The sequence below is a fragment of the Schistocerca cancellata genome, chromosome 2, assembly GCF_023864275.1.
Source record: "Schistocerca cancellata isolate TAMUIC-IGC-003103 chromosome 2, iqSchCanc2.1, whole genome shotgun sequence".
NCBI classification, from domain to species: Eukaryota; Metazoa; Arthropoda; class Insecta; order Orthoptera; family Acrididae; genus Schistocerca; species Schistocerca cancellata.
The window spans coordinates 941,087,798-941,102,388 of NC_064627.1; the positions used below are offsets into that span (position 1 = coordinate 941,087,798).

Sequence of the window (14,591 nt, forward strand, 5' to 3'; positions counted from 1 at the left end):
CCTTGTATACCCCACCAGGCGTGGTAACAAGGCTGAACACGAACAGTAATGCACTCAAATGCCCGTTTTACCTCGTCTTAGGCATTTTCACGTACAAGAATTTGTTTGCCCGCCGCTGATGAGTACGTCTATGGAGATACGCCGACATACGGCCATGTTGAGGCGGTTCGCCGTATACCGATCCTGCCTTGGAGGCGGTTAAGTGGGAGATGTGTCTCAGAGCTGGATAGTGACAGATGGTGACGCGAGACTGGACGCGCGCGTAGTTTATGTATCAGTCGATAGAGGACAATATTGGATAGGAGGACTGTGATTTTAGTTTCGATTGTGCCCACTAGAGTGCACTAAAGTAATAGAATGTTTTTCACAAACTGTTCTAGTATTTTCATAAAATATTATTATGTTTTTTTGTATGTAGAATGTTATAAATGTGTTTTAGCAGTATGAATGATGCGTGAGTGTGGTTTAAGGTTAATATGAAGATAATTGTTTAACGATTTATGTAGTAGGATGTAGTGTGGGAACATTTCGAAGAAGTATGGATACGGACAAATGGGATTTTTGTAGAACAGTTTTGCAAAGTAAGTTTATAGTAAAGGGAAAGTTAATTCAGGTATAAATAACAATAGTAAATAACTTTATGCATTAGCAAAACTTCAGCATATTAGATAATTACGTCGATGGCCGGTGTGGCCAAGCGGTTAAAGGTGCTACAGTCTAGAACCGCGTGACCGCTACGGTCGCAGGTTCGAATCCTGCCTCGGGCATGGGTGTTTGTGATGTCCTTAGGTTAGTTAGGTTTAAGTAGTTCTAAGTTCTAGGGGACTGATGACCTTAGAAGTTAAGTGCCATAGTGCTCAGAGCCATCTGAACCATTTTTTTTTATAATTACGTCGGTAAAAAGTGCAGTCATTAGATTTACTATTTTGCCATTGGTTATTTATGAAAGGCGCGGACTGACGCGGGAGAATGTTGTTTAGCTATTGACTGTTGAGTAAACTGACCAATGGTAAAGCAATGTTCTTCGCGTGCTTTTCTCGGCTGGTAGAGAAGACTTAGAGTATTCTAGAGAGGAGTCGAAGCCTAGCCATGAAAGAGATCGGACGTGTGCAGTAGTAGTTCCGATGGAAATAATAAGTTGCCGGATCTAGCAGTGTTTTATACATCAAAAGTGTTGGAAAGTGACGGCATAACTATGCCGATGTGTGTGTAGAAATCTCGGAATTTTTAACTGAATTTTGTGACGAGATACGACATATATTCCGCGTGGCGTATTGAGCAGGTCGGTGGCTAAAAACTGTGACTGCATTTGGTACCGACAGACTTAATATTTGGCGACCATTATCAATAAAAAACAATCAGTATTTTTGTAGCTATTACGTTTTCGGGAAATGAAACACCATAAACTTGCTAACGTGAGTGAAAGGGATTGTCAGTGACTGTGTTAAGACTAGCACGGGCTTGGCAGTGATAGTTGCTAATGTACGTTTCAGAATATATTAATTGAGGACATAATTTCCAACCTTTCATTTCATATGAAAACTTTCTCCCGAAACGTAGATTAGTGACTTTAATTGCAGCCTGGTTCACGTCGAAGTACAGTAAGTTTCACTCGGCTTCCCTACTGATGATCTGCTGAGACAATGTTCACAGGTAGGTGCAGGTCCGTCGTAAAGGGACGGAAAGAACCGCGCCGCCTCAATGTCTTCTAGGTGCTTCACTTTCTTTAGCCAGTCAGTGTATATGCATACCCACTAGCGAGCGAAACCATTAGATTTCCGTAACAGCTTCCCGATCTCGAACGTGCGTCACAGTGTTTCACTAATGGCTCACCTGAAAGCCGCGGCACACGAGAGGCGAACCAGAGTCGCCCATGCAGCCGACCACATTCTCCGTGTACGTGCAGAGAAACGCAGTAGCGTCCAGATCTCTCTCCGTCTTATCAGAGCAATCTTCGATGTCCAACAGAGACACTCTCATCTCAAACAGCAGCTTCGGCCCCCTGAGAACAATCGAAAGCCTAGTCCAGTCGTCCGCTGGCCAAAGTGTTAAGAATCTACTGCCAATCTACATTTACGTCGTGTTGCAACATACAGTGTCGGAAAAAAAGCTGTAAAATCAAAATTTAAAAAAAGAAGTGAACTAATGAAACTTCTGGAATACATTTGTTTAGGTAACACATTTAATTGATTAACATTGCAAGATCACAAGTTAACGTAAGCCCCAGATAAGCTCTTAAAACTAAAGTCCGTCCGAACAGGCCAGGCTCAACGGTACCGACCGGTCGCCGTGTCATCTTCAGCCTACAGCATCACTGGATGCGGATATGGAGGAGCATGTGATCAGCAAATAGGTATTCTGGCAGTATGTCAGTTTACAAGACCGGAGCCGCAACTTCTCAATCAAGAAGGTCCTCAGTTTGCCTCACAAGTGCTTGCCAACAGCGCTCGGCAGACCGGATGGTCACCCATCCAAGTGCTAGCCCAGTCCGACAGCGCCTAACTTCGGTGATCTGACGGGAACCGGTGTTACCATTGGGGCAAGGAGTTGGAGATAAGACCCTGCAAAAGTGAAATGCAGGTACATTAATAACCCGTGTAACAGACAGAACGTTGAATGCAAGCATGCGAACGTGCATGCATTGTGTTGTGGACGAGTCGGATCCGAGTTCGTGGGATGGAGTTACATACCTGTTGCACCTGGTCGGTCAATATAGGGACGTTTAATACTGTTTGCAAACGACGCTGGAGTTGTCGTCCGATGATGTCCGATATGTGCTCGACTGGAGACAGATCTGATCGAGCAGGCCAAGGCAACATGGCGACACTCTGTAGAGCATGTTGGGTTACAACAGCTGTATGTGGATGACAATTATCCAGTTGGAAAACTCCTCCTGGAATGCTGTTCACGAATGGTAGCATAGGATATCGAATCACCAGACTGACGTATGAATCTGCAGTTGTGTAGCGCTGAATAACCACGAGAGTACTCCATCTGTCATACGAAATCACACCCCAGACCATAGCTCCATGTGTAGATCTAGTGTGTCTAGCATGCAGGTAGGTTGGTTGCAGGCCCTCAACGGGCTCCCTTGTACCCACCAAACGGCCATACCTTTCATCAGAAAACGCAATAGATTTCCGCTTTGCCTTCCTATGAGCTCTTGCTTCACATCACTGAAGTCTCATATGGCGGTGGTTTGGGATCAGTGCAACGTAAACTACACAGCGTCTGGTTTGGGGCTGTCCGTGAACTAACCTATTTGTAACAGTTCGTTGTCTCACTATGGTGCCACTGCTGCTCAGATAGCCACTGCAGATGAAGTGCGATGTGCCACAGCCATACGCTGACCACAATGCTCTTCGCTCTCTGTAACACCAAGTGGCTGTTCAGAGCCCGGTCTTCTTGTGATAGTAGATTCCCATGACCACCACTGCCAGAAATCATGTACAGTGGCTAGATTCCTGCCTAGTGTTTTTGCAGTATCGCAGAAGGAGCGGTCAGTTTCTCGTACCCAATTACGTGACCTCGTTCAAGCTCAGAGAATTGTTGATAATGGCATCTTTATCACCTTAAAGGAATTTTTGAGTAAATCAACTCAACATGTGCAATCCAAAGCGTAACTAACACTCACGACCGTTACAGCGTGTATTTAAAGCAAACCTGATTTGTATCCACATAGTCTCGCTACTACTACTTTTGTGACTGGTGCGAAATTTGAATCAAGCATCTTTCAGGGGTAGAAACGCGCCTACCAAATTTAGTTTGTATTCACAAAACTTCTTCTTGGTGTTGTGATCCCTTTCGTGTCAGTGTATAACTACAAGGAGTTTGCTTTTAGTAGGCTGTAACATGACAGGCAGGATCACCTGAATGTCTGTGCAGGACATAACACTACCACTGCTCTTTATTTAAGTTCTGAAACTATATTGGTGACCAATTATGGTATATAGCAACAGTGCAGTGTTATCCTCTGAAAGGAATTTTGTTGTGTTGACTGTGATGTACCTAACGTAGGTGGTTTATCGGAAGTGAAAGTCAGAATTACGTAAATATTTAAACAGTAACAAACAATATTTTACTTGTCCACACTGTTCAAAGAATGAAGAAAAACGCTCGCCAGCCTAATTAGGTATGAGAATGATTAACATCTCTTTTCAAAGATTAAGATATACGCAACTTTAATGGAGAGACTCAGCCTATACTTTTCTGTTACGAAAATGCAATGAACTCAGATACAAGCACCAACAAACGTTAAAGTGGTAAAGTGAGTATCAACAGTCTTAGTAAATAACAAACCTATTCTCACCAACAGAACAAACACTGATGCACTTTTCTATATTAATACTTTGTCAAACTGAGTAACTTCACTTATACTATTACTGCAAGTCGATACTGAATTAGGAATTGGGTATGAACTGTTTCAAATTGGCAAAAACCTTTCTACATAGCATGAATTTAAATATAGTTCACTTGCAAGCATATTCTCACTGTTCTTTAAAGAAAAGATGTAACTGTTCTAATGGATAATGACATTCCTAGCCACTTCACCTTCAGTGAGTATAAAACGGTGAATGGGTACACATAAACCGATATTACATTTATTATAACACAATGAGCACACAACATAAATATCAAGTGTAGTTAGAACTTTTTATAATAAAGTAACTTTGTGCATTTCGGAATTTTTCAATGGGGAGGGCCATTAATCTTGACCACTGTAGTAAAGCAAGCTAAACACACTTTCATAAACAATTTAAAGAATGCCAAGTTAAGAAAACTGTTTCATAGTTCTTTACCTTTTTGAACCAGAAGTGAGAAATTTTGAATGGTCAGAAAACGAAAATAATTAAGAAGTTCAGATACCGGGAGGCTCTCACAAAAGCTACACTTACTTCCTCCCTCGACTTCACCAAAATCCTCAATAATTTTAGACAAGTTATTTCACTCAATTTTGAACAAATTTAATTAGGTAATAGTGTTTCCTTTTGAATATCATTTTTCAAAATTGTGACATTCAGAAGTTATAGTTCAAGCGGAGAAGAACCTGAAAGGTGTTGTGATAAGGAAAAAATCAAGGTAGGTACATAAATTAAGTTATAAGTTACCTTATATTTTAGCACACTAAAACATCCAATGTGCTGATCCTTCACTTTACATATCTGTAATTCCTCCATTGCGTTACAGTCATTGCGCAGTGTGGTGGCGAGTGCATTTTGGTAGGTGGATTTGCAGGTAGAAATGCGGGACTCTTGTCATTTCTTGGTAGCGACGATCCACAGATTAATAAGTATCATTTCCGGAATAGAGCCAGCTATTTATACGTCCATCCGAGGCCTTGGCACATTGGGAAACGTCACAAAAAGCCACTCCCGGCGCCAGCACAATACACGACTTTTACATAAGCTGTTGACAGTTTGGTAACTCGTCCCTGACTAACTCTTGGTTCCACCTTTCTATCCATGCCAACCACATCTTGCACGCGCTGCACGATTCCGTTCAAAATGGTTCAAATGGCTCTGAGCAGTATGGGACTTAACATCTGTGGTCATCAGTCCCCTAGAACTTAGAACTACTTAAACCTAACTAACCTAAGGACATCACACACATCCATGCCCGAGGCAGGATTCGAACCTGCGACCGTAGCAGTTGCGCGGCTCCGGACTGAGCGCCTAGAACCGCGAGACCACCGCGGCCGGCACACGATTCCGTTCCCGAGGGGGACCACAACACCTTTTATAAATGTAAAGAACTAACAACCCTAATTGAGGATCAGCAATTACATAACAGCAACGAAACATATTAAATAAAACGGAACATTTGCACATATTGACATTTCTACAAAATAGTATTCACCCAAATTCCGGTTATATAGAAGTTTTGTGTCCCTCAAAGTGAGGCAAAGTGTTTAGCTAATAAAGACAATACATTGCATATGTTTTTACCAGGACACCAAACTTTTTACAAAGAAAATAGTAAACACTCTTATGGTATCGATACAGTCAAATAATATTTACAACAGTTTAACTACAGAATGTTAAATAAAACAAAAAGGCAAAATAAATCAGTAGAGCTTTACGGCTATGGTGTTACAAGGGGGGGGGGGGTGGGGGGGGCAAACATGGCGTCGAGGAGTGGAAGCATTCCTTTAACTAGAGAGGCATACACCAAGGGGTCACTGATTCCGCCGCTGTTCCGCACGGTCGAAAACGCAACAAATCCACTGAAAAGACTGCCTGCACCGCGTTTGTCAGTTTTCTATTCGAGTTTTGCTCTATGTTAAGGGATCCTTTTCAGACAGCATTGATGGAGTTGTCTAAAAAACTCCATAAAGGACAGCTCGTTTTCTACTATTGAAAAATAGGATGGAAGGGGGGGGGGGGGGGGATTCCACCGTCTACAAACTCTAGGGATCGATCGAAGAGAGGATTCGGAACAAAACAGGTTTAATGAACTTATGGCCGGAAATGCATGGTTTCCGTGCTAGATTCAGTCATATATTGTTACAGAGACTGCACCCTAATAGGTGTTGCGCCATGCAGCCACAGTTAAAGAATGCGCAGAAAATTGATTCCATGTGCCTCAACGGATACGTGTACGCGCTGTAGAATGTTCCGTCTTACACTCTGGCCGCTATGGCCGAGCGGTTCTAGGCACTTCAGTCCGGAACCACGCTGCTGCTACGGTCGCATGTTCGATGATGATGATGATGATGATGCTTGGTTTGTGGGGCGCTCAACGGCGTGGTTATCAGCGCCCGTACAATTACCCAATCTGTGCTCAGTACAAGTTCGCCACTTTCCTGGATGATGATGACGCATGTTCGAATCCTTCTTGGGGCATGCGTGTGTGTGATATCCTTAGGTTGGTTAGGTTTAAGTAGTTCTAAGTCTAGGGGACTGATGACCACAGATGTTAATTCCCATAGTGCTTAGAGCCATTTGAACCATTTGAACCGTCTTACACGTTCACATAGGCCAGGCATAATCCGATCCGTGTCAAAGAAAGCATGAATACGCTGCTACAGTGTCTCCGCATCTGGAATGGGCTCTGCATACACGACAGTTTAGAGATGGTCCTATAATCAGGATTCGTACGGGTCGAGATCCCGTAAATGAGCAGGCCGTGCAACTGGACCCTCTCGTCCGATCCATTGACGTTAGTGGCGGAGTGGGCTGGAGCAGCATCATGTAGCAGCCACATAACCCTTCGAATCATCAATGGCACCTCTTCCAGCAAGGAAGGCAAAGTCATCCGTAAGAAACACCGATAGTTCCGGCCTTTTAGGCGACGTAGGAGGAAGACTCGTCCCAAAATACGGTCGCCAATTATCCCGGGCCACACATTGCGGCAGCACCGATGCTGGTGACTGGCTGTCACCATATGGTAGGGGTTTTGCGTACTACCCCACATATGAATGTTATGAAAGTTGAAGATATCATTCCGCGTAAAGGTGGCCTCATCCGTGAATAGGATGGGTGATACAAATCCCGGATTCGTGGCTGCCTGATGAAGGAAGCAGTGACAAAAGTGCTCCCTGATATGGAAAGTCTGTCGCTAGTACGCCCTGCACACACGCTCTAAGTGATAAGGGTAGTAACAATTGTCATGCGAGGAACACCGGCTTTGGAGTGGCCAACATCGTTGTAGCTTCCGTTCAGGCGGCAGCAGTGAGGAGGGCACCAACAGCGTTGTGCCCTTAGGGACCACCGCACAAAGAAATTATTTTCCAGACAAAAAAATGGTTCAAATGGCTCTGAGTACTATGGGACTTAACATCAGAGGTCATCAGTCCCCTAGAACTTAGAGCTACTTAAACCTAACTAACCTAAGGACATCACACACATCCATGCCCGAAGCAGGATTCGAACCTGCCACCGTAGCGGTAGCGCGGTTCCAGTCTGAAGCGCCTAGAACCACTCGGCCACTCCGACCGGCTTTTACAGACAAATTCCAATTCTGCATACAAAGTCATGATGGGTGTACTCTTGTATGAAGGCTCCGAGGGGAACAAGCGCTGTCAGATAGAATCTGTCATGACCATATTGGTGCAGCACCTCGCATTACGTAGTGGGGTGCCTTTCGGTGCACAATACGACAACCTGTGGTTGGCAACGAAGGTAAGCCGCACAGTTGTCATTATATCTTCTGCGGTTTAGGGCCAATAGCTGTACCCCTTCTATGAGGCCTCCGTGACGTCTTTTAACAAGACAGCTCAAAGCAGCCAAATGTTCTTCAAAACTCGCAGCATTTAAAATTTCTAAATCTGGGGTTGCTGAGAAACTGACGCGTCCTCATATGCATGCCACTACGATTGATGAACTCAGGAATTTTGCTGAAGCAGCGTGGACCGATGTACCTGTCAGCAAAACACAAGCTAAGTTCGATACGGTTCCCAGCTGTTTTATAGCCAGTATTGCCGTCAGAGATGCCAGATCCGATTACAAATTTCGCATGTTGTACACACAAAAATCATGTTCTTATTTAATGATGGTTTCATCCTAAACATATGCTGTTTTCTCACAGTAAGTAAAATTTTCTCGTTTACTGCCCGACCTGGAGTTTCCACTTCAACGGTCACCGTTATATTTGAATTTGTTGAACAGAACAAAGCATTCTTGGAATGTTCTCATATCCGACTCTATTGCAGCTATGACGGGGGCTGCTAATTTAGGATTCGAACTGTATGTGTTTGTGTGCACCGATTCGGAGCTGCTACTGAATTTCTCATTTAATGTTGTGTAAGCGAGAAAAATGTTTTAAAAATCCACATTTGGTGAAGGTTTTGAGCCGAACTTGGTTGTAAGTGTCTTACAGATGTTCCCCTTGAAGGATTCCGGAAACAGCGATCGTGTGAGACCCAACTCGCTTTATTTGTTCATGAGATCCAGAAAACATTAGATACAGGCTCCCAGGTAGATGCCATTTTCTTTGACTTCCAGAAGGCGTTCGATACAGTTCCGCACTGTCGCCTGATAAGCAAAGTAACAAGCTACGGAATAGCAGACCAGCTGTGTGGCTGGATTGAAGAGTTTTTAGCAAACAGAACACAGCATGTTGTTCTCAATGGAGAGACATCTACAGACGTTAAAGTAACCTCTGGCATGCCACAGGGGAGTGTTATGGGACCACTGCTTTTCACAATATATATAAATGACCTAGTAGACAGTGTCGGAAGTTCCAAGCGGCTTTTCGCGGATGATGCTGCAGTATACAGAGAAGTTGCAGTATTAGAAAATTGCAGCGAAATGCAGGAAGATCTACAGCGGATAGGCACTTGGTGCAGGGAGTGGCAACTGACCCTTAACATAGACAAATGTAATGTATTGCGAATACATAGAAAGAAGGATCCTTTATTGTATGACTAATAGCAGAACAAACACTGGTAGCAGTTACTTCTGTAAAATATCTGGGAGTATGCGGACGGAACGATTTGAAGTGGAATAATCGTATAAGGCGGGTGCCAGTTTGAGATTCATTGGGAGACTCCTTAGAAAATGTAGTCCATCAATAAAGGAAGTGGCTTAAAAAACAGTTGTTAAACCTATACTTGAATGTTGCTCATCAGTGTGGAATCCGTACCAAGTCGGGTTGACAGAAGAGATAGAGAAGATCCAAAGAACAGCGGCGCGTTTCGTCACGGTGTTGTTTGGTAGGCGTGACAGCGTTGCGGAGATGTTTAGCAGACTCAATTGGCGGACCCTGCAAGAGAGGCGCTCTGCATCGCGGTGTAGCTTGCTCGCCAGGTTTCGAAAGGGTGCGTTTCTGGATGAGGTATCGAATATATTGCTTCCTCCTACTTATACCTCCCGAGGAAATCACGAATGTAAAATTAGAGAAATTCGAGCGCGCACAGAGGCTTTCCGGCAGTCGTTCTTCCCGCGAACCATACGCGACTGGATCAGAAAAGGGAGGTAATGACAGTGGCACGTAAAGTGCCCTCGGCCACACACCGTTGGGTGGCTTGCGGAGTGTAAATGTAGATGAATGTAGATGTAGATGAAGTCTCAGAACTGCAAAACTAATGGGACCATCGAGAAGATGCACGTAATGGTGTTGGATGGAAGACATTTAAATTGCAAAAAGGAAAGATGCCGTAGAAAAATCAGAAAGTAACGTCGTTGTTCACATGCAGACAGTAGTATGAGAACACTTTGTGGAAAATGAGAGTAGGATTTGCTGAAAGCTGGGCACATAAATTTCCTTGCACCATGACTGAGGAAAATTTCACTGCACCATCTCAGACCGGAAGACTCACGTGCTTAGAAAAGTCGCGAGGCGGAAGGTTCCTGTCATATTTTAGTAAATGACTAATTCGAAAATTAACTTGAGCAATTCAGTAGTTAACTGATGCACGATGGTAACGCCTTAGAAATTCCGGTGACAGTCGGACAAAATCTTTTGGATCACTGATCTGAAGCGACTTCCAATAACCTGTCAATCAGTAGTCAGACGGCTTGAGATCTTGCTACCTGGGAGGCCAATCGTGATGGCAGTGGCTGCTCAGAAGGTGATCCTCATGAGCGATGAGCACAAATACCATAACAATATGGAGTGGATCGCCTTCCTGCATAAAAGTCGTAACTTGTTGCAGATGTTTATCAGCCAAGCTAGATATGATGCGATTGTAACATACCGGCGTACCTCTGGTAGCCCCAGAACCAGTAGTCTTCGGATTGAGGTCTGGGGACCTGGAAGACCACACATGACAGAAGTGGCGGCTCTGCACGCGATCCTCATCGAACGATGTTCGCAAGAGATCGTGGCAATACGGGGTGGAGCGCCATCCTACGTAAACGTCGTATTTTCCAGCAGGTGTCCATCAGCTAGGCTGGGGACGATACTATTGTGCAACATATCGGCGTTCCTCACACTCATCTAAAATGGTTCAAATGGCTCTAAGCGCTATGGGACTCAACACCTGAGGTCATCAGTCCCCTAGACTTACAACTGCTTAAACTTAACCAACCTAAGGACATCACACACATCAATGCCCGCGGCAGGATTCGAACCTGCGACCGTAGCAGTCGCGCGGTTCCGGGCTGAAGCGCCTAGAACTGCTCGGCTACTGAGGCTGGCCTCACGCTCATCACGCTGACAGTTTGAAAAGCAGCACTCCGCATTTCCTCGAAGAAAAAAGGTCCAGTCACAGTTAATGTGGGATATTCGAACCGAACCATGACTTTCTCATCATGCAATGGAGTTTTCACGACACTTCTTGGATTTCCGGTAACCAGAATTCTGCAGCTGTGTGTGTTGCCTTCGGAGTGTGAAATGGGCTTGGTCGTTCCAGAACACGTTATGGAACCAACGATCATCTTCCCCTATCTTTTGATGTACCCACACCGCAAATGCTCGCTATGTCACAAAATCGGTGGCTAGTAGTTCATGACGACGCTGGATTTTGTACGGATAGCGTTGGAGGGTCACTTTAGTGTTCGCCAGACAGTAGTGTGTAGAATACCGGTGCGATGTCCGACTACACGAGCGTTGGTATTGCCATGCGGACCAAACAGCGAGTTCATCGGTCCCAAAGGGTTAGGGAAGGACGGCGAAGGAAATCGGTCGTACCCTTTCAATGGAAACACCCCGGCATTTGCCTGAAGCAATTTAGGAAAATCACGGAAAACCAAAATCAAAAGGGTCGGACGCAGGTTTCAACGGTCGTCCTTCCGAATGCAAGTACAGTGTTGCCCGGCAACATGGTTTTTTGGAACCAATCGTAATTCTATAATATCTGTCTTTAGTGATATTTTGAAGAATCCTGAAGCGATACATATTGCAAAACACTGATTTTTTACCGACCTTTCCTGATGAATGTGATCCGTGATTAGACATTTGTAATCATATGTGTATAAACGACAGTCAGTTTGCATCTGTTTTGTATGCACACTACTACTTTACATCTCCAAAATAAATGTACATAGTGATGGCATTTCGCAATGCACATTTATTAAAAATTAGCTTCGGCGTCTTTTTTAAAGTGATATATCACTCCCTAACGGCGATGATGTGTTTCGTCAACAAGTTACTCCGTTTATAAAATTCCCCTTAGCCTGGCATCGACATTTCCTAGTTATTTCTTACTCACGCATTATCCTCTAGGTCGGTCCAGACACCTATCCCTAGGTATTTTACCCTGCCTTCAGCTCCATTTTTGAAACTGACCTAGTTGCATACTGTGTGATTATGGACTAATTACATAACATAGCATAAAACTTGCTTGTTAGTACGAAAAACGCATAGAACCACCAACACAGATTTGTAAATCAAGAGAGAAACTGTAGTATATCCGCTTTATACAACTCTAGTAGTCATAATCGATAAAGTAACGCGTTTTGTCAGTAGCAGTGTTTGAGAACCATACATTTAGTCTGTCTGCCAGGTATGTGCCCTTTCTGCATTAGGTAGGTTATTTCTAGATATTTTACGGTAATTACGGTTTCTAACATCTGCGTAGTAGAACAGTACTGGATTTTCTCCCCTACGAATGACACACCCACTGTCAACTCCAAGTCTCTCTGAAGCCTAACAGTACTGCTGTTCTTCTTATAGACAGCTGCAACCGACATTTGTGTGTATTACAATAAAACCATTATGTCCTTTCCTCACAAAAATGAAGTAAAAGAAGTCCACACCCACATTATGATCTAGGTATATAGCATTTCCTCCGTTCAATTCCCTCTCCTGTTTATGCAAGCAGTTCAGTTCTTTATTCGCCTGTGATAAGTTCTATTAGTAAAAAATAAAAAAGTAGTACCAATCCATCCTAACTTGCGCACCCTGGAATGACAGATTTCAACTTGATACCTCTCCCCTCACCACTCATGACAAATGGTACAAACACGAATGTTTCACCAATAGCAGTCTGTGAGGGACAAAACGCTCTTTTTTTAACCCTGTGGGAAGCCATTCCCTTTGACGAACGGTGGTATTTGACACTCGCTTTATGTTTTTGCAGTAAGATTACAATTCCTTAATGGTGACCAAAGTTACCGAAGAAAATGTCAAGATCATGATGTACTCATATTAAGAACTGACCTAGCTCGACTTATCTGGCTCAGTACAGAATGTCAGTAAGTGGTATCTCAATATATTAAAAAAAAACTGGCACATCCCTGGGGTGTATATAGAAGCATACATATTTTTTGCTACCTGTAGTATAGGATCACTAACGCAAAGTAAACTATACCGAGCATCCAAAAGACATACTTATCTTCTAAGCATCTTCTGTAAAGAGTTGGATCAAAAATGAACAATCGACCCCGTGGGGAGAGGGGGGGGGGGCAACTTTGAAATCTTCAATGAGAACATCAGTTTTTAATTGGAAGATAAAGATTCTATGTCAAACTCTGCATACGCTTTGTCTGAAACATTTTCTTCGTTTTGCCAGGGATGAAACTGTAATCGGAGGAACAGAAATGGGTACACAATCATAATGTACGACATGTTACTTAATGGCTCCTGAATATACAATAGCATGTGGAACCCCACCTCCATGCTGCAAGGGTAGGACAGGTCAGTAATCCGTAATTTTTAATTGAAAACCCCATCCGCATGGTTGTATTCCTCCGACATATCGAGCAGGGGATTACTCGACGCGCCCTTGTAGCCACGTAACAAACTACGACGTATCGTTACAGGCAGTACACTGCGATCGGAGCTCACGTCTGGTGCAGACGTAAAACAGATAATGGCTCTAAACGTTACAATACTTGCGCAGTGTTTATTGCCTGCATACCTACCTGTCATTTGGAGAACAGACGTGGACGATGAATGTTGCACCTCCTGAAGAAAAATTTAAATGATCCTGATTTACGGGGAATGCAAAATAAATGTTTCTTTGAATGCCGATGGTTTTCCAGAGAAAGCTCGCGCTCGTTCGTTCTTTTATAAGGTTTTGAACGACTTTATGTCTGTTTATAGCCTACTGTCCGGCAAAAGGAAACGAAGCAAGAAGCTAATGAAATAGCTGTACTAACAGCAGTGCACCACAATTGACGTGCACCGTAATTTCGGTATGTCCGTAGGTGGTATGGTAACTATACAGCATCGTCAGAGGTATCGTCTATACCACGTGTTACTGCATCAATAACTTCATGACACCGATTTCCATAACGGGCTAGTGTTTTGTGAAAGGGCATTTCAACAAATGCAAACGAACCCCCACGTTCTTTGTCGAGGTACAAGTATTATTTTCGAATGAGTCTACATTCACAAACCGCGGTAGCGTTAACGGGACTAATACGCATTACTGGAGTGTAGACAACCCCTGCAGATTTTGGCAAGTTGACCATCAATGTCATTGGTCGGCTAACATATGATGTGGCATCATGGGGAAAAACTCAGTGTTTCATATTTTATCGACAGCACGTTGAATGGACGCAAATATCGAACGTTTTTGAAACAGGAATTACCGGTACTATTACAGGATGTTTCCCTGGATGTTCGACGATGTTGTGGTTTCAGCATGACGGTTACCCACCGCATCACGCAACTGAAGCACGGGAGGTATTACACCATAATTACACTAGTCGGTGGATCGGCAGAGGTGGCCATATTAACCAGTCTGCTACGTCGTCAGATTTAAC

At 43.7% G+C, this 14,591-nt stretch overlaps 1 protein-coding gene across 1 annotated transcript in view; it reads right to left on the minus strand.

Annotated features, from left to right (window-relative positions):
- Window positions 1-14,591, minus strand: part of LOC126160007 (serine protease 1-like) — a 141,851-nt gene that overhangs the window by 7,303 nt on the left and 119,957 nt on the right. Inside the window, exon 4 of the mRNA XM_049916817.1 lies at window positions 1,834-2,002. Coding sequence (XP_049772774.1) covers window positions 1,834-2,002 — 169 coding nt within the window. The remainder of the gene's footprint in view (window positions 1-1,833; window positions 2,003-14,591) is intronic.